The sequence below is a fragment of the Zosterops lateralis genome (genome assembly GCF_965231275.1).
Source record: "Zosterops lateralis genome assembly, chromosome: 12".
NCBI classification, from domain to species: domain Eukaryota; kingdom Metazoa; phylum Chordata; class Aves; order Passeriformes; family Zosteropidae; genus Zosterops; species Zosterops lateralis.
The window spans coordinates 18,126,026-18,145,308 of record NC_139772.1 but is presented as its reverse complement, the minus strand read 5'-3'; the positions used below and the strand labels follow the sequence as shown (position 1 = coordinate 18,145,308).

The 19,283-nt window shown below is 38.8% G+C and overlaps 3 protein-coding genes across 4 annotated transcripts in view; 2 read left to right on the top strand and 1 right to left on the bottom strand.

The window, feature by feature from the left end:
* RHPN2 (rhophilin Rho GTPase binding protein 2) overlaps window positions 1–11,327 on the top strand; it is a 29,555-nt gene extending 18,228 nt beyond the window's left edge. The window contains exons 6-15 of the mRNA XM_083870493.1: window positions 165–289; window positions 1,236–1,402; window positions 3,706–3,893; window positions 5,174–5,330; window positions 5,774–5,893; window positions 5,990–6,184; window positions 6,977–7,053; window positions 7,794–7,940; window positions 8,806–8,961; window positions 10,114–11,327. Of these exons, the coding sequence (XP_083726619.1) occupies window positions 165–289; window positions 1,236–1,402; window positions 3,706–3,893; window positions 5,174–5,330; window positions 5,774–5,893; window positions 5,990–6,184; window positions 6,977–7,053; window positions 7,794–7,940; window positions 8,806–8,961; window positions 10,114–10,365 (1,584 nt within the window). The 3' untranslated portion in view covers window positions 10,366–11,327. The remainder of the gene's footprint in view (window positions 1–164; window positions 290–1,235; window positions 1,403–3,705; window positions 3,894–5,173; window positions 5,331–5,773; window positions 5,894–5,989; window positions 6,185–6,976; window positions 7,054–7,793; window positions 7,941–8,805; window positions 8,962–10,113) is intronic.
* Window positions 11,328–12,545: 1,218 nt separating this feature from the next.
* Window positions 12,546–16,617, bottom strand: FAAP24 (FA core complex associated protein 24). The gene is made up of 5 exons (XM_083870494.1): window positions 16,377–16,617; window positions 15,937–16,088; window positions 15,178–15,317; window positions 14,677–14,829; window positions 12,546–14,064 (listed from the first exon to the last, which is right to left on the bottom strand). The coding sequence occupies exons 2-5, from the start codon at window positions 16,046–16,048 to the stop codon at window positions 13,822–13,824; spliced, it is 648 nt and encodes a 215-aa protein (XP_083726620.1). The 5' UTR covers window positions 16,049–16,088; window positions 16,377–16,617; the 3' UTR covers window positions 12,546–13,821.
* Window positions 16,618–16,830: 213 nt separating this feature from the next.
* The window catches only part of CEP89 (centrosomal protein 89), a 34,217-nt gene continuing 31,764 nt past the window's right edge, over window positions 16,831–19,283 (top strand). For both annotated transcript variants that reach the window (XM_083870491.1, XM_083870492.1), the window contains exons 1-2: window positions 16,831–16,931; window positions 18,584–18,690. In XM_083870491.1, the coding sequence (XP_083726617.1) occupies window positions 16,893–16,931; window positions 18,584–18,690 (146 nt within the window). In that variant the 5' untranslated portion in view covers window positions 16,831–16,892. The remainder of the gene's footprint in view (window positions 16,932–18,583; window positions 18,691–19,283) is intronic.

Genomic DNA, 19,283 nt, shown 5'->3' with positions numbered 1-19,283 from the left:
TGTGCAGCTGAAAGACTTTTGGCATGAATCCATATGGCTTTAAGCTTACTGTTCTCAGATTCCACACATTTCTATGAAGTCCAAAGGAAGCAGAGCTTTGGGGTTTCAGTATTCATCCTGTAGCTCAACAGAATGCAGCTAATTTTAATCTCTTGTATTTGAAGGCCTGCCGCACTCCTAGCCGAGATGAAGCTGGCATTGAGATGTTGATAAGCTATTTCCTGCAACTTGGTTATGTAGAAAACAGATTTTTCCCACCCACCAGGCACATTGGAGTTCTATTTACGTGGTAAGTGTGTAGTTCATGTTTCTCTTTAGTCCTTTCCCCCCCACCCCCAGAACACTGGTTAATCATTAACTGTGTTTTAATCTAAGTATGTCAGTGTGTGTCTGCTCCTGAATCCCTGCAGTGTGTGTTGTCTTTTTTTTTTTATAGTTTAGAGTAATTGAATACAATACACCCTTAACATGCTTAGAGTGAAACCATTGGCTAGATTATGATTTGGGCTACAGGTGAGTACAAGGAAGAAAGAGAGAAAATAATCTTCATTTTGGACAGCTGCAGATGTTTCCAAATTCTGAACCTAGATGTACAAAATGAGGACAAGCAACAGGGTCAGACCTTAATTCCCCTCCTTCAATTTGTTAGGAAGACCACTTGGGCAGAAGAGATAAAGGAGCAACTTAACCTTTTATAAGAGAGTATTTACTACATCTGAGAGCAAAATTTGACTCTGAATTCAAAAATTTTATGATGAAAAAAGATGACTACCATGTAGTAGTAGGAACTGGAAAACTGGAACAAGAGGAACTCGTAAATTTCTAGTCAGAACTGCATATAGAAACTTCAGACACAAGCAGTAGAGGATCTGACTGTGCCAGTGCTTGATCTTTGGCAACATCTAAGAGAGTATAGCAGCACACAGGGATACTTCCCCTGTGTGCTCTTCACTTCTGTGATGTTTTATGGGCAGTTCTGAGTTAAATGTAATGACCTGATGGAGGCACTGCTGTAAATCCTGCTGAAAATTGTCTCAAATAAAGCTGTTCCCTGGCTTGGGTTAGTTATGTGGATTGTCCTTGCAGAACATAATGGTGTTTCTGTTCACCTTCATTTTCACTGTAGCAGAACAGTTAAGAATTCCACTATTCATTCAGAAAAACAGAATGAAAGTGCTTGTTTTTCCAATGGACCCTGCTAATTATAACACTTCTTCTAATACTTGTTTCCCAAGGTATGATTCCTTCACAGGAGTCCCGGTGTGTCAGCAAAATCTGTTGCTTGAAAAAGCTAGTGTTTTATTCAACATTGGAGCTCTCTACACGCAGATTGGAACAAGATGCAATCGTCAGACACAGGCTGGACTTGAAAATGCTGTTGATGCTTTTCAGAAAGCTGCAGGTACATGTCTTCAAATACTGGAAAGGTCTTTCTGCAAGTGTTCCCAGTCTCATTCTGGTATCATACAGATTTCTGCATTATCTACTGGCCTGATTACACAAAAAAGGAGGAATAGGGACATTCAAGAAGCCTAGTGAAGAGCTCAGCTTAAGCTTTAATTCACAACCTGGAACTGTAGTCTGAACATGCAGATAAGACAGTGAATACTGTGGTTAATGATTACTGAACTGGAGTGCAAAGGTCAGAGTTGTAGCACTAGCATTAACTGCTTCATTCCTTGTTTCACTGCATAACTGCTTTTACCTCAGTGACAGCACATTGGTGTCAAATCTGTACAAGAGACAACTGACAGATTTGATAAAAACCCTGTAAGCCTAGTTTTCCATAGGAGGGTCTTAAAAACAATCTTGCTTTTTCCTCTGGTGAAAGTTGCAATTCATTGGAAGTTGACTACCTGTTTTCCATAAATTCCCAATGCAAACAGGTTCAAAACAATCAATCTCTGTCCCAAGCAAGGAGAAATAGAAATTCTATTAAAGGGAATCCTATCCCTTGAACAACTAACATGTTATAAAGTCTTTTGTTTTCAGTGGGAGCTTTAAAATAGATTTTCTAATTAGTTTTGTAAGTATCATGTGTGCTACATGTAATATTTAAAGACATGTCCTTTGTAATTAATATGTACTGTGAGATTTTTTTTTTCTGCACTAACATCTGTGATATTGTTTGCACTGTATAGGTAGTTTTATCAGCTAAAAGCTGTGGAGCACAGAGTTGAATTTTCATAAATCTCCTCCTCTGAATACACAGCTATCAAAAAAATGGGTAGTATTTCTTCATGCATATTAAGAAGAAAGAAATTTTTTCAACCTTTACATTTTGTCTAAAAGAAATTTCAATAGTTGCGAAATTTCTCCATTTTACTGCTGTTCCTTCCATTTTGCAAATTAAAAAAAAAAATCAGTGCTTTTCCCTTCACCATGTTTGCAGAACAGAATTGATGCAAAAGTGGAAAGGTGTTGTTTGCCACCACAGTTACCTTTGCAGGGCCCCAAAGCAACATGCTCAGGAGGCATTTCATTGTACCTGTGCATGGTGCCATAACATTTCATTGTGTTGGCAGAGGCGTGATCTGGAGTCTGTATTAACTGTTTCCCAGTGCTGAATGGAAGAACAGAATTTATCCTCAGCACAAGCAGAAATATGTTAGGAAAAAAAACCCTCTTTTTTTTTTTCTCCTATGCTTTCAGTTCCTTTCAGTAGTGCACTCTATCAGTACTTGGGATATGCCTGATAAATTTGGGATTAATTTTTTAGTGCGAAAAGGTAGGGATGGCCATGTTTCCAATTTGTTTAATGGCATGTTAAAAATTCAGATACACGTGTAACATGGAAAATCAAAAATCACAGACACCATTTAGTAGGAAAATACTGCACAACATGGCCTGAACTGAGTGTAGTGGCAAAAAGTAAGATTACAGAAGCTGGAATACTTAAAAGGCAGAGATCTTACTGTTACACTTCTGCAGGACTGTCAGCATTAGCAGTCTAGGTGAACTCACTAAACCAGTTGGATGACATGCCTGCTGAAGGTTACGCTTCCAGCCATGAAACTGTTACTCAGTACTTCACTACAGGCAGTGTTTGTTTGAAATGTGACATAGGATAGAAATTATTAATATTTTGGTGGAACAAAATGTCTGGATAAGAATCTTACTTTTACCCTATTAAATATATATTTATATATATATATATATATGTATATAAATAAAAATTCTAGTTTACAGGCATGGAACGGAGCTTTCACTGGGACACACAACACACTTAGCAGCATCTGAGAAGAAGATTAATATTTAAATAAGTTTATAGGTTTGTGTCTTTTCCTTCTATCCAGAGGTTCTACTACTGGCATCTCTTTTTAGCTGTGCAGATTTTTCTCTTTTTTGTCCCTTCTATAAGCCACAGCCTGCCACTCCCACATATAAGTCACATTCAGTTCAGCACAGTCTTACAGTCAATCACAAGAACTTTCACAAGCAAATCTGCAGGCAGTGCCCTCAAAACTCACAGTTTCTGTTGCTCCTCTGAAGTGTAATTTTGACAGCTGTATTTAGGGATGGTTGATGGCAGTGCAAAGCAAAACCTGTAGGTCAGTCTAACTTCTTAGGCACTAAGAATTCCTTCAGATTGCTGTAGCACAATACTAGAAAATATCCTTTAAATCCTAATTTTTATGGTACATACTAGAATTATGTTCACTTGTATGTCTTTGTAATGCTGACAAAACCATTTTGTAATTGCAGGAGTCCTAAGCTACTTAAAGGAGACCTTTACTCACACCCCAAGTTATGATATGAGCCCAGCTATGTTGAATGTTCTGGTAAAAATGATGCTTGCGCAAGCTCGAGAGTGTGTTTTTGAGCAGATTGGTCTTTCTGGAATACGCAATGAGTTTTTCACACTAGTGAAAATGACACAGGAAGTTGCCAAGGTAAAATATGGAACTTTAAATGTAGCCTTCAAAATAACTGTTTACAGTGCTGTGTTACTACCTACAGCTTTTAGTAATCTTAACTGAATTTATTAAACTTAAATGTTAGCAACCATTACTGGGAATAAAAATAATGTGGGGCAGCTCACAAACTACAGTGAGAAGCACAACCTTTGAGAAGATTAAAATGTGAACAGACAAAATTTAAATATTATTTTAGAGTTGTTAGAATTTATATAATTCATGGAGATTAACAGAAATAGGCAGTGAACTTGCTGAAGGTTTTTTACAAGCTGTTTATGTTGGTCTCTCAAACAGTACAGATTTCATCCACAGAACTGTTGTTTGTGTGGTTCCTTGTTAAGTATTGAACACAATCTGTCTGGCTTCCCAGCTGCGGAAGGGTATGCAAACTTAAAAAGCTTAATCCAAAAGAATAGCTAAATTGTAATGAAGGGAAGGATCTTGACAAACAGAATCAAATTGGTACTTGCAGAGCTCTGTCTTGGGACTTGGCAGAAAATGGTGAGGTAGGCTTGCCCCAAAAGGTCGCGTTAATACTCAGTTGAGGTATGTACCAAAAAAATCAGTATGCCATGAAGATATTCTTGTGCTTTCTCAGTTATTTTGGAGTAGCAGATACATGACAGGTTCCATGACAGCAGATACATAACTGGTTCCATACTAGAAAAACAGGCAAAGCCTTTCATACCAACCCTGTAAAGCCACCATGACATATCTGTAGCATTGATCAGCTGGAGGGGAAAGATTTTTTTATCCTCTCAGTTGGAGTAGTTTGATTAAAGCAGCATTCACTGCTTGAAAAATTATTTTATTTCCTCTATATAAAACATAATATCCCAGTTTAAACTAGACCACACAAACTTCAGGCTATGTATGACTCCTCAGTTTCAAAGTGTAGCACAAACTGCGTGAATATCCTTCACTCTTTTTTTCAACTGAATTAATGAGATGTATTTGTATTAAGACCTGTTTATTATATGGTGTTTTTATTTAACTATGAAGCCATATAGATTGACTTAGTCACTTAGTCCATCTGTTCTTGTATAAAATTGATTTACCTTTCTTGTGAGGGAAAAATCAGAGAAGACATTTCAACAATTTTTCCAAACTTAATTCCAACCCATCCTAACCATATTTTCCCCTCCTTTGATGTGAATGTACATGAAATTATCTTAAACCTGAGTATGATATCCCTTACTTGAGTTCCTAATATCTCATATTAAGTTCTCATACTTCAATTATTTGCTTTATTTTAGGTGGGAGAGGTTTACATGCTGGTAAACACTGCAATGAATCAGGAACCAGTGAAAGAGAATATTCCCTATTCCTGGTCTAAGCTGGCACAGATAAAGTCAGACCATTACAAAGCTCTGGCACATTACTTCATTGCTACCATTCTGTGTGACCATGAATGTAAGAATCATATTTCTTTATATGTTTGTATAAATAAAAATAACAAATACACCAACAGTTAAAATTTGGTCTGTGAATAAGTCTTGGAGCCAAGAACTTTGGTGCTTCATTATATGTTAAATTGTGGTCATTTTGTCTTTTGAGAAAAATATGAAAATTCAGTAAACTGACTTTCACAGAAACAAAAGAAAATTACATATCCATTATATGCTACTAAATAGTTCAGATTTTATTAATATGTTTCGGCATGTGAGTATTACTTGCATATTGTAAATGATAAAACCAAAACCTTGAAATTCTTATTTATATACACATATACACGTATATAAGTATTTTACTGCATTGAGAGAGAATGCTGTAATAACTACACAATAATACACCTAAAGGAACAGGGAACCAATAGGTGTGTATGTATGGTTAATGTTTTTTGTCCATTCTTACAGTGCAGCCCGGTGATGATGAAGATGAGCAGGAGAAAGCCTTGTCCCAGCTGTATGACCACGTGCCTGAAGGGCTGATGGTTCTTGCTGTTTTAAAGGACAAAGTTCAGAGAAAACAATTGGGTAACTGCCAGTTTCACACAGCTACCTGCTACAATTTGAAAATTATCTTGTATTTATTGCCTTTGGATGACAACCAATGGTTCTGAATGTTTTCAGGGAAAGCACATTTACGCAAAGCCATTGTTTACCATGAAGAAGCTCTGAGAGTCTGCGGGCTGTGCAAAAAGCTTCGGAACATTGAGGTTCTTCAGGAGGTTCTGACAGCTGCACATAAGCGTTCACTTCTCAAATATGCTCAGCAAGAGACAGAAGATGACTTTCTAAGTCTAATTCAGGCTCCAGATATACTCCGTAAGTGTTCCCAGCCAGAAACAAAAGATACCTAACCAAATGGAAATGTGCTTTCATGGGGGTAGGCCTTTAATTGTACATATGAATACATATATAATATGCTTCCATACATAACATAAATAATGTAGAAGTATTATATAATATATAGAATACTGTACCTTTGTAGAGTTCAGATTTCTCATATGTTCCCTCAATCACAGAGTAATATATTTTGTTAGAACTGTTTTACAGTATTTCTGTATCTAGCCACACCATTTTTGGGGTAGATAACAATCATGGTTAGTTAGAATCCACCTTTTTTTGGTGACTATCTTGTGAGCTAGAAAAAAATGGGGGAACTTGAAAAGTTAAAATTATATGGGGGAAAACTATAGTAACCATTTCTTGAGCTCCACTCTTGTACTAGACTGGGTTGTTAACTCAATTTGACTGCTATTTTTCTTTTTTTCTACCTTAGTCCAGCTCATACAATGTTTTCCCCTTTGGATACAGTAGGAATCTATGAGTGCTGGTTTTAAAAACTTCTGAAAGAAAAAGAAATTAAAAATGGGAATAGCATAATTTTGTTCAGATGGATTATTTTAAAGTTTTCCATATTGATACTGTGAGCTTTGAAGGTATTTTTAAAGCAGTTTTGATATCTTACAAACTTCCACAAAAATTAGTTTTTCCACAGCCCAGTAAGAATTTAGGACAAATTCCTATCTAGCTTGGAATACAAGAAAAATAAATTTTGATGTCTTTTAACTAGTACTTAAAAAGAAAATTAATTTTGTTTTCCTTTTATTTTAGCTAAAACAGAACATAAAATAGAAACAATTGCTCCTCAGTTTTCCAAGGTGAAGGTTAAAGACTTCTTTCACAAGCTGGTATGTAACATACTAGTGCTGCCCAACCTCTGCCATTTTAACGGCAACTATAAATTCACTCTGACATGAGGGAAGGGACACAAGTAGTTTAACCTGAAAAAACCATCCTGTAGTGATTGAGTTTTTTTCAGAAGCTATTGGAGAAATCACTCTTTATCTTTAGAGGTATAAGTCTACTTGAGAGAAGCAAAGAATAAAAGTGCCATTTCTATCTGGCTTGCACAACATTCAGTGTTGAAAACCTTCATAAAAGTCCCACAAAGTCTCAACAGATAATTGCACACAACTTAAAGGGTGAGAGAAATACCTAGAATGTGGGGACAGGCATGCAGAACATGTGACTTGCACATGACACAGCCAGACTTGCAGGTGGCTCTGTATGTGTCAGTGAGCAAAAGAAACTGGGAGTCATGGTTAGGATCAGAATATGCAATGTCTCATGAATCACCTTATCTCCTCTGAAACAGAGTAATACAGAACCTTACAGCCTGTGCAGCCAAAAGATTCTGCACACCTTAACAGAGATCCTGGAACAACTTGGCAGTTGCCTTTATCCCACCCCGTTTGAAGTATCAACTGAACAGCCATGAAATAAAACTTTGCATTTCCAGGGAATTAGCTGGAAGTGAACCTGAGTAAAATCTACAATAGATGAGCTCAAAGCATTATAACTTACAAAACCAGAAGTGCTTGCTGACAAGTGACAGTAAACCATAATATGCCTGTTGTGTCACCTCTAGGGCCCACTGACAGTGTTCTCAGCCAAGCAGAGATGGACAGCTCCAAGGACCATTTGCCTTCACCATGAAGCAGGAGAGCTTGGATTCAGTCTAAAAGGAGGTTCACCAGTACAGATTTATTGTCTTGATCCAGTTTGTTCTGCAGCAGTAAGTATATTGGTGTGATATTAACAATTTCTCTGCACACTCTAGCATTAAAATGTACCTTTAGCTTGTGTACTCATGTATGGAGTATTTGTTGAGTTCTATACCTTACTATAGTCAATTCATATAATCTGGAGGCATTTTAAGTGCTATATATGCTGCAGATTGTTAAAGTACCCATATCCCAAACATCACATGAAACTAGAGTTGATTTCTTTCTCTGTTCATTCTTAATAGTTAAAAAAGTCACAAATAATAAAAGCAAATATTACTTTTTGTCTTATCCAGGAAGTTGGAAGGGATAAATATTTTAATAAGTAGCAACAAGAATAAGGATCAGAAAGGGAATGCAAGGCTAGTGTCTGCCTAAGGAAAGAGGGACAAGAATGCTTTATTGGCTTGTAATGTTGTTCTTTCAGGGAAAATCCAAAGGGATCTTTCAGGGAAAATCCAGAGGGGTCTTTCAGGGGAAATCCAAAGGGATAAAGCAGCATGCAGTGATAAGCAGTTTACTTACAGAAAAGGCAGAAGTAACCACAGAAGTACAAATAAAAATAAGGAAGAAAAATAATGAAACACTGCAGAAAATGTCTTCTGTGGACAATAGCATAGCAAAACCCAGGGTTCATTTATTTAAGGAGAAAATGAAAAGCACATAAAACCAGCCAACATTTGAGTATAGCAGAATCACATCAATGGTAACTCAAGAGGAAATTTGTGTACTGAGAAAGTTGCACATGTGTGGCTAGAGAGTGGGTTTGTAGCATCTAAGAGTGAAATGCCTTTGGGGCAGACATTGTATGATGGCAAAAACATTTTATGTGTCTTTATAATTCCAGATAATAACTTGTGCCAAATTTTTTGACAGTCAGCAGGCCTAAAAGAAGGTGACTACATTGTTTCAGTCGGTGGCATGGATTGCAAGTGGCTTGGCGTGAATGAAGTGCTGGAAAAAATGAAAAGTGTGGGAAAGCAGCCAATAGAGCTCGAGGTTATCAGTTGCCAGGATACAGCGGCATCTTTGGTATGTAATGAGACAAATATGTTTTGCAGATTTGATATGCTGGAGTTTTTTCACTTGCTGCCTGCCTTCAGTTCCTGATTAATGTTTACTTTCATGTAATCAGATATCCCACTCAACCTGTGAATATATAAAGCCTTCAGATGTGTGTTCAATTTTAAACCATTAAACCACTGTGACCCAGCAAGCTCAAGTAGTCTGTCTGCATAAGAATGGTTGGGTGGTGGGCTTTTTTGTAATGGAGCTACTTAGATTAATTGCATGAAAAATTTTGAGACCTATTTTATTTCCCCTATCTTGTCCCAGAGGGTGAATGCATTACCCTTTTCAGCACTGGAAAAACCACAATGAAACAATAATGGAATGAAAGAGAATGTCCAAGACAAAATATTTATTTTCTGTGTACTGTTATTCTAAATGATCTGTGACTTTTGTATTAGATCATGGATTATTGTATGATTTTTTTTTTAATTTTGGTGAACTTTTAACTGTCTAGTCAGTTACTAAGCTACTGCAGAAGCTTCAGACTAAGGGAAAGTCATCACAAGATTAAAAAATATTAAGCTCTAAATAACTTACTAGTTGTGTGAAAGAACCTGTAGCTTATCTAAATCCACTGCTTCATGCTTTTAACATTCCCTGGCAAGCTTAGACAGTCAAGTAGTGTTGCCTGAGAAGCTATTAAGGTGCCCCTGCTGCTGTTAGGTTTTCTTGTTTTGTTAATATTGTTTTTCCCTATTAAAAATAAGGAATTACACATCTGCCATTTCAAGTTAGAGCTGAAAAGAAAAAGCTAGAATATAATCAAATTGCTTCAGGGCAAAGCTAAGAGAAGACAGAGGAGGCTGTGCCTTTCAGGTATCCCAGGAGAATGTCACACAGGAACTCTGATAGTTGTGATCAACATGGAACTGTCCAAAGACAGCAAAAGGGCTCCTCTTCACATCTGTGTAGGAACACTCTTGAGTCTACATGTGTAAGATACCAGGATCACAGCACTCTGAAGGGCCTGTGCTCAGTTAGTAATGTCATTAGCACAGAAAGCTTGCTGCAGTCTGCACTGGAAAACCATTTGCACAGTAACCTTTTGTTATTGTCAAAATTTTGACCCATTTTGGATGACTTATTCTTACAATGCTTCTCTTTTTCCTACAGCATAGCAAGAGTGCAACTTACTCCATGGGAATGCAGAAGACATACTCCTTAATCTGTTTAGCCATGGATGAGGATAAAATTAATCAGACCAAGAAAGCCCCACTAAAACTGCCTTTTCTAAGTTGGGGAACTAAAAACAGACAGAAAGCTGCAAGTACACTCTGCCTTCCATCAGCTGTGGCTGGAAGTTCTCAGAATAAGAAGAAGCTTTCTCCCTTCACACTTTTGAATACAGAAAGTTCGTTGTACTGAATCTTTCAGAAGTATCTGTTAATGTGACTTTTGTTTAAAATGTAGATAAAAATACTGGTCAATTTTAGCTTCATATGCATATGTATAACTCAGACAAATACTGTTGACTTCATTTGCTGTGCATTGAGCCACTTATGGTCAGAAGCTGGCAGAAACTGTAAACTTTAAGTATTTGAAGTTTAGAATGAAGTGGTTTGGGAAGTATGCAATAACAAGATGTAGGTTATAGAATTTTTTACGTGAGGACTGGACTCCTTTGGAGTTTCAAAATACAGTTACGACTGATTTTTCATAAAAATAGTCATAACTATGCTAGATGGGAGTTATTTATTACAAACTTGATGCTGAATGTGAAATAATAGGGGAAAAATTAAAGAATGATTTTGCTTGTGAAGTTTAGAGTCAATAATAAATTACTTCACACTGCTTTAAAGAACTATCTTAACAAACCACAAGTGGGAGGGAATAATCTATTCAGAGAAACTAGTCTTGTGCCAAGAGGTGGTGTCTCAGAGAGTTGTGTTTTTATGCAGAGATGCTTCCTCAGAGTACTAGGTGTAGCCTACTGAATAGATAATTTAATTCTGGAAGAGAATTAGAAGGCTTAAAATTTGAAAGGTCTTTGAATGCCAAAAGGCTTTTACTCTGTTCTTTTTGTGATTCAGGTAACATTTTAAATGCCTGCTGATTAAATCGTTAAAAACAGGCTTTATTCCAAATGTTATTTAAACTACTTACCTTAAGACTTGTATCTCACTAGTCTTGATAAAATGGATAGCTGTGAAACAAATCTCAAAATGGATATATTATAATATATTGATTCAAGGTCATGTAAATTGCAGTCATGCTTTAAAATGTGCAACAAGAAGTGCTTGTGCTAAGTGGCAGGATATTTATTTACTATCACATCAAGCAAAAAAAAAAAAATCCTTCTGCCCTTGGAAAAATTCACGAGCAAGCTATATCTATAGTAAGGAAAGGGACAGAAAATAACTGGTGAGCATTTCTTTGAGATTCTTCTATTTCCTGAAATTAACTGAAAATTGCTAACACTGTAGTGTTAGTTAACATTGCCATCTACAGAGTAGATAGATACTTAAAATTTACATGAAAATCTGCATCTTGGTGTAAACTTTAGAGTTGTCATTTATTTTTAATTTCTTATGTAGTAGATGTAAATATCTTGATGACCCTTATTTAAGAATAAAAATCAGATGCTGCCATTTAGTAGTAGCTTTTTGATTCTGCTCCAGATTGGATGATAAAGCATAATTTACAGGTTTTTTATTTACTGTTACCATACCTCTTGTGTGTTTCTCTAATGTTGCTTACGGAGATCTAAGAAGCTTTGAAGAAAAGTTCCTGTATTGTGCAATATCAAACAAGAGTTTAAAACCAACTTCCTTACAAAAAGTGTAAAAACATATTCCTCATTTCCCTATAAAGGTTACATAAAACAATACTTTGTAAATTACTTGTGACTTGCCTATCCTTGGAAGTAACTTTTTACATGTATTGGTAGTGCTTCTTTGGCACACACAAGCAGCAGCAGCCAGGCCCTGATCTGCACAGCCCTGCCATACAGTATTCCACACAGAGGAGATTTACCTCACCTGTGTGCTGAAATTGCTGTCCAAGTAACAAAACCTTTACTTAACAAAGTCACACCAATCCCTCTTCCAGCTCTTCATTTCTCTTAAACCACTGTGATAGTCTTCCTGGAAATACATCCCCTCTTAGCTCCTGAATAACTGTCTTTTCCTTCCCATCATCACACTCACTTGTCCTTGAGGAAAGCTTGGCTTTTTAAATTTAAAACACACCCCTCAATTCAAGTAAAAAATTTGGGCCTCTCAGGTGCCATACAAATACCGTTAGTTTTCTGTCAGCTAACTAAGGACTCATTGTACACCGCGTGGTGGCCAGCAGCTCACTTAACTGGCAGTGAAATGAGTGTGTGCCTTATGTTCTTGCTCAGACCACAGGAATTTTTGTAACAAGTGTCTACCCACACAGATGTATAAGGCTGCTGTAAAGCCCTAAAAAGAAAGGTAGATTAGAATAGATTAGTAGTTCAGCCTGTAATTAATATTGTTACTACTTCAACTGAACTCTCTTTAATGCTCTGAGCAGATGGCCCTTTGTCACAGGGAAAAGGTGTTTGTCTTGCAACATAATAGCTGCATGCCTTGAGATGTGAAATCCAGTCTTCATAGCAAAGTGACCAATAGAGGGAATAAAAGGATTAAGGGAATAAAATCTGAGCAAACCCATGTATAAAGAAGCTTAAAGTACTCCCTAGTTGCCTGAAAAAAAATTGTAACTTTTCTTTTGGAAATTTCTGATGTTTATTATTTACTAAATGAAATAATTATGTCTAAGTTACAGACAAATTTTCATCCTAAGTATAGAGTCAATACCAATAACAGGTCCACCTGCTGTCCATGCTAACCAGTACAAGAAAGGACTTTCAGAGGATGCCAAGGCTCCCACAAAAGGGAGTGGAAAATCCTTCTTAGCTTAGCTGCCTTCCTGCTGTGATCCAAACTCCCAAGTGATAGGAAAGGTGCTTTTCACACACCCCCTCAAGGAAAAAGGCAATTTTGCCCTTAGAAAATAGAATAAGAATATAATTTAAAATAAAATAAAATGCAAGATGTCAGGAAAAAAATCCTCTTTACAAATCAATTTTCAAAATATTAATACTGGAAGAGTAGTATGAATTATGAATTTGTTCAAAGCTTCCCATATTATTTTTTGTAGTGTATATTATAGTATAATTGATAATATAATTAACATACTAAAAGTAATAATATATCAAAATATTTTGCAATTTATTATTAGTATGTCAACCTATATTCAAAAGGACATGAATTAACCAATATTTTGGATATCAGGCACATGGGAAAAATTTTAACACCCTGTGAACTGGAGGGGTCACCAGAGAATTATCTTAGTGTAGTCAAACCTGTATTCCAGTAGGACTTTCTAAAGGAATTCCAAAGAGTTATAAATCAAAGATGTTACTATAAATCAATATAGGCTGACTTGTAAAAACATGTAAGATGTAAATCTGTAAACATGTTAAAAACATGTAACATATTTCCGGTTACTAAGAAGTTACTATGCACATTTTCATATGGTGTCTTTTGCTGGTAAAGACATAAGTTAGCAAGCATATTGCCCTTCCATTTTTTAACACATGCTGAAAAAGACAGCTTTCTTGTTTTTTTTTTTATTCCAGATATATGCAAAATACTTTACAGACTTCTTTCCAAGGCAACCTGCACAGCTTAATCTATATGAACAAATGTAAAAAAAGAAGCATCAGAGTCCAGTTGCTGCTAGCCATGATTACAGAAATTAGCACAACATGTGATTATTCAAACCAAAATTTTAGCATTCAGAAGAAAAATCCCAAGTTTTCATTTCACAAAATACCACTGCACGTGTACATCAGGAGTGTAAAAAAGTATAAATCTGTTGTGCTACTGTTTGTCCAACGACTTGCTCGAGCTCAGTGACGGATGCGTTACAAAGCCCATGGATGCTTCCGAAGCGCTGCAGTAAAAGCAGAGCTTTTGTTTTGCCGACTCCGGGGACGCGCTGCAGGGCCTGGAGCAGGGCGGGCTCTGCCGGCGGGGCGCGCTGCCTGCGCAGGAAGGGGTTGGCGCCGCGGTCCCGGCTCTGCTCTCGCACCTGCGGCCAGAGAGAGCCGTCAGCGACACTCGGCGCCTCCGCAGAGCCCTGCCTCCCTCCCGGGCTTAAAATGATTCCGCTCTAAACAGAGCGATGCGAGCTCTAGGGAGTGCTAAAAACAAGCTCCCTCCTTAGGTGTGATCCGTTAGTGGATGAAGTTTGACAAAATCTTACTAGGAAACAAGCGATTTCTTAATAGTAACAACTAATGAAAACAATTAGTTTTGTTGCCTTTTTTGATGCAGTCAGAGAAAGTGTGAAAAGAAACATTTTTAAAACAGTTTCCCCTCGCCTTAGAGAAAGCAAAATCTCAGGTTGATTTTGACAGTGACATTTGCCTAATGCTACCTAGTGGTACCTCAGTACCAGATTACATTTAAAAATCCAGGATCATATTCTTCAGCCTTTTTTCTTTCTTTCTTTCTTTCTTTCCAAATGAGCCTTCTTTCCACTGAACTATACCACCATATCACTGTTGCAGAAGATTTATTCCTTACATTCAAATGATGTTGTGTTCCTTTAAGATCCTATGTATTCTCTCTGAAATGATCATTGAGGAGATCTACCTGCTCTTCTATACATCCCATGTTTTAATGTGACACAGAAACTTACTAGTTGAACAATAAGCTGAGAAGCTTCTCCTTGATTTGCCACAGGAAGCAACACCATTCCAAGTTCCAGTACAACAAGTTTTTGTACTCCTGAGTAGTACTGGTCACTGATTTGGGTTTTCTCTACAATTACAATTCCCCTAAGACTGCTGGCCTGTATTGAAAGGAAAAAGATATTAGAAAAAAACTTGTTAATGACAAGTTAATGCAATGTAACAGAAAGGAATTCTTTCAAGTATGAGCTGCCTAATAGCAAATCAGAGGAAGAATGTAAGTTGCAGCCACAGGACTGTGGTTTAATACAGCATTATCACACAGCTGCAGAATTTTTCAGTTTTCAGGTGAAAATTATCTCAGAAGGTCAGCTCCAATGGAATTAAAAAAAAAAACAAAACAAACCAAAAACCAACCAACCAAACAAACCACAAAAAGAATGTTTTCAGAAGCATGGAATAAACAAATACCAAGTGAAAACTTTTGTCTTTATATAGATAGCACTTACATTTCTGAACCTAACCAATCTTCGTTTGAATTCATCCCCTGCAACCAAATCTGCTTCAGAAATAAGTAAAATGCAAGTTCTGTTTGAAAGATGAAAGTCCACCAGTCCCAAGCCATCTTCAAAGATGAGTCTAACTTTGCCTTAGGGTAAGATTGTTCAAAGAAAAACACAGTAGTTAAAAATATACCAACAATTACTTCACAGCACAGCCTTCCTAAAGTGTCAGTAAGTCTATTGACTTCATAATGAACTTTATAAAAAGCCTTTTTTCCCTTTAAGTAAATCTATTTAGTAAAGCAGTCCAAACTACTGTGTGATGTCTTTAGTAATGCAAATTAATAGCAGTTCCAATCTACAGGTTTAAAAGTACTACAGCTGCTCAGTAAACTCTGGACTTGAACAAAAATATCACATGCTTTTCTGGAGGGATCATCATAATTTAGTTTGTTGTGCCAGCAAGACCTGGCAGAGTATACATGTAAATTCAAGGGAGTTCAGTGGAGATGCCTATCCCCAAAGCCCCACAACAGCAGATTCTGCTGCCTCCCTCCAGTGCTCTGCAACAATGAAAACTGAGCTGATCACATGGATACATGACAAACAAACGGGATCTTCCAGCCTGCTGACAGTCTGTACCACAAACATGGGACCAGTCAGGCACAGAGTGAAGCGTATTCCAGCCGTTCTCAACATTCCTGGGCAACAGAGGGGAGCGTTTTGCATGACTTGCCTTTCCTCTCGCAGTTTGTTTGTGCTTACCTTGTAGCCTTTGGGCCACCTCTGACCCTCTCCACTTCTCATTTCCAATCACATGCCCATAGGGGACAACTATAGATCCTGCTGTCACAGGAAAGTTTGCGTTTGTTGTCATCAGACCTCCTTTAAAATCCTCCTTCAGGAGCAGTTACATCCTAGAAAGAAATGTGGAAAAATAGCAACACATTTTACAAACCTGATCCAATCCTATAAATTTTAACCATAAACTTAGGATGCCACGTTCTGGAAGAAACACTACCTCCTTCCTCAAGCTTCCTCACAGTAAAGGCGAACATATCAAAATGGGCCACCCACCCTGTTCACTTTAACACAGCCCGTTGTGTTGGGTTGCAAATTCTACTTTAAGTTTTACCACTCGATCTGGAAAACGCCCGAATTCAAACACACAGATGGCGGAAAAAACCACATCGCCTTCTCCGTACCTCCATCCACCCGTGCTGGGAGAAAATCTTCCCGAATCGCAAAGCCAGCTCCAGAGGCACCTCCATCCCTCAGCTGGCGGAAGTCTCCAGACCGATTATTAAAAGGCAGTTGCCGGGAGAGATTATTTTCATGTTAGCCAGCTTTACGCGATGCTCTCTGAGGGGAATGGGAGCCCTGGAGGCTGAGGCACGGTGTGAGTGAGGACCAGCCCCGCGGGCTCACACCGCCGCACGCCCCGGGGCCGCGGAGGGGCCGCACGCTGAGGGCCCGGCCTGGGGGAGCCGCCCGCGCAGAGAAGGGCCCGGAGCACAGCGGGGCCGGGAGCGGCAGCCGGAGCTCCGCGGGCAGAGGAGGCCGCGGCACGGGGAGGCCGCCCCGGCCGGGCCGGGCTGGGCTGAGTAAGGCGGGCGCTGACTGGAGCGGGGCGGGCCCGCAGCGAATCCGCCGCGCCCTTGTTTCCAGGCGGGTCGCCGGGGCCAAGCGTCCGCCTTGGGGCGGTGGTTGTTCCCGTCCCGATGGCGTTCCTGTTCAGGAGAGGCCGCAGGGGCTCCTTCGTGAGTACGGCTGCGGCCGGCGCGGGCCCGTTCCCGGGAGCGGGGCGGCACGGCGGGTTCTGCGGGGCCGGGGGGTGTCCGGGACGGGCGGCCGCGCCCTGCGCCCGGTGCCGGTGGTCGCTGAGCACTTGGAAAATCGGGGAGAAAACCGAAGGCCAGGCAAAGACAAAGCGGTGTCCGGGGGGTGGTGCTCAGTCCCGGGCCTGCCCGGCTGTTGAGCGCCGCCGAGGCTGTGCCGGGCCCGGGCCGGCCCCGGAGCGCCCGCTCGGTGCTGTCAGAACTGGTAAAAGTTCCGATGCCGGGCTCAGAGAAGCCTGTAGGGCTGCCGGCAGTTGTGAGGGGGCTCTCTTCCAGCGTACTGAACTAATTGAATGTTTATTACCGGAAAGGAAGTATTGATCTTGTGTTGTTGCCGTACTTTTACCGCGGAATGACTCCAGCTGTGTTCCCTGTAGCCACAGCAGGGTCAGTGCTCGGATCTACAGTCAGCAGGCTGTGGGAAACACATGGTGCATGCCAGACACACTTGTAAGAGTTAGGGAGCAGTGCATTTGCAAGACTGAGTAAAAAGATAGCCTTTTAATGCACCAATTAATTATTTGATGTATCTTTGTGTAAAAACATAAATATTTCCCAGTTCGCATCTTCATTCTCCTGTTGGAGAAGTGAATTAAAGAATAGTTGGGGGCATAAGATCTGTAGCAGAAATAGTAGGGACTTAGCCTGTTTCACTCCGTAACAAAGTAACATCTGCTCAAAGGTGATGGACTTTATTATGGCATAGTATTTTCTGATGCCTGGAGAGAGGACAAGAGGCAAGGAGCACAAACCCAAACACAGACAGTTCAACTTAAACATAATAATAAATACTATGGGGTGGTTCAGCACTGGACCAGGCTGGAGAAACAAAAAACATGACTGGACAGGATACCAAGCAACCCTCTTGTGGTTGACCCACCTTTGAGCAGGAACTTGAACTGGGCAATCTCCAGAGCTCCCTTCCAACCTCAGTCAGGATAAAGTTTCCTTCCCGGTAGTTTTGTAGGAACTCTGGTCCCAGCTTTTCTGAGCTGGTATTTAATGTTATACCAGGTTTTTGTCCTTTTAATTTTTTTACTGCACTGATAATTTTTTTTTTTTTTTTTTTTTTTTAAATTATGGTTGAACCTTTGACTGCAAGACGTAGTGGTCTCCTACTGCTATGACTGAAGATTGACAAACTCTAGAACAAAGAGACTAATACTGTTACTCTGAAGCAGCATTCAGATATTTTGAAAGAAGTTATTTTCTAGTCCAGTTTTTCATGTATATATATAGGAAAAAGATGAGTAAGTTAAAATTCTGGTTTTGCAAATTGCGATATAGTGGATAGAAAACTTTCATGCATGAGTCTCATGTAAATTACATTTCTAACCTTCAAGAGCAGCTTGAAGTTCATAAATGTTAAATTAACTTTCCAGCTTTACATGGTGTTCTGACTTTAAGGGGAACGAAATGCCATTTCAAGTCTTCTGTTTACATTAATTGCATGTAATTGTTCTTCCTTTTTGTATTATTTTGCATTGTTATTTTCTGTGCACATTCAGTTCTGTGGTTTTATTCATTGTGATCCTTAAAGTCATTGTCAACTAATTTTATTTTAAATCATTTAGAAACACATAGCTCATGGCCTGGTCCCTGCTGCCACCATAGCTCCTAAACCTGCAGCTCCCCGCACCCCTCCCCCTCGTAGTCCAAACCCTTCTCCAGAAAGGCCCAGGTATGTTTGGATTATTATTATTTTTTTTATTTTTTTGTTGTTTTATTAGGTATTGTAGCATACTAGAAAAGCCTGATTAGAAGAAATTGCATGTTATTACAATACTTACAAAGCTTTTCATAAAAAGAATATATTTTTAAGGGGGGCATTTTCCTACTCTGAACTTTTTTCCCCAGTCCTAAGCCTGGTAACAGGACAGTAACTGTTATGAAGATGTGACTTATCTGAGTCAATTAAAGGTGAATGGACTATTTAAAGTTAGCCTCATTTTTAATTTGGCTGCTACAGTAGAGTGTAGGACTACAGCAGCACTAGTGCTGTGAGTTAGGAAATATTAGTTCATTAGAAAAACAGAAATTAAACCTTGCTACTGTACCAGGGACAGTAAAAAACTGGCATGTAAAACCATGCCGGATTGGAAAAATGCAAATTATTTTTCTTTCAAGTTTGTAGTTTCTTACACTTTTTATTCTATGTTTTCTCTGCATTTAGTCCCATTCTGGTTGTTTTCCATGGGCTTTCTAGTGTCTGTAACATTCCTACTTAATTCTAGTTAATTTCTTCTTCCTTTCTGTTCTCAAGTTCTTGTCTTT

What these genes read in the sequence shown, in the direction of transcription:
- FAAP24 (XM_083870494.1), bottom strand. Translation starts at nt 16,048, where the DNA reads ATGACAACAAACGCAAACTTTCCTGTGACAGCAGGATCTATAGTTGTC. An exon ending in GGTGGCCCAAAGGCTACAAG is followed by an intron (nt 15,318 to 15,936) that starts GTAAGCACAAAC and finishes TCTTACCCTAAG; the next exon opens with GCAAAGTTAGACTCATCTTT. An exon ending in CTCAGCTTATTGTTCAACTA is followed by an intron (nt 14,065 to 14,676) that starts GTAAGTTTCTGT and finishes CTCTGGCCGCAG; the next exon opens with GTGCGAGAGCAGAGCCGGGA.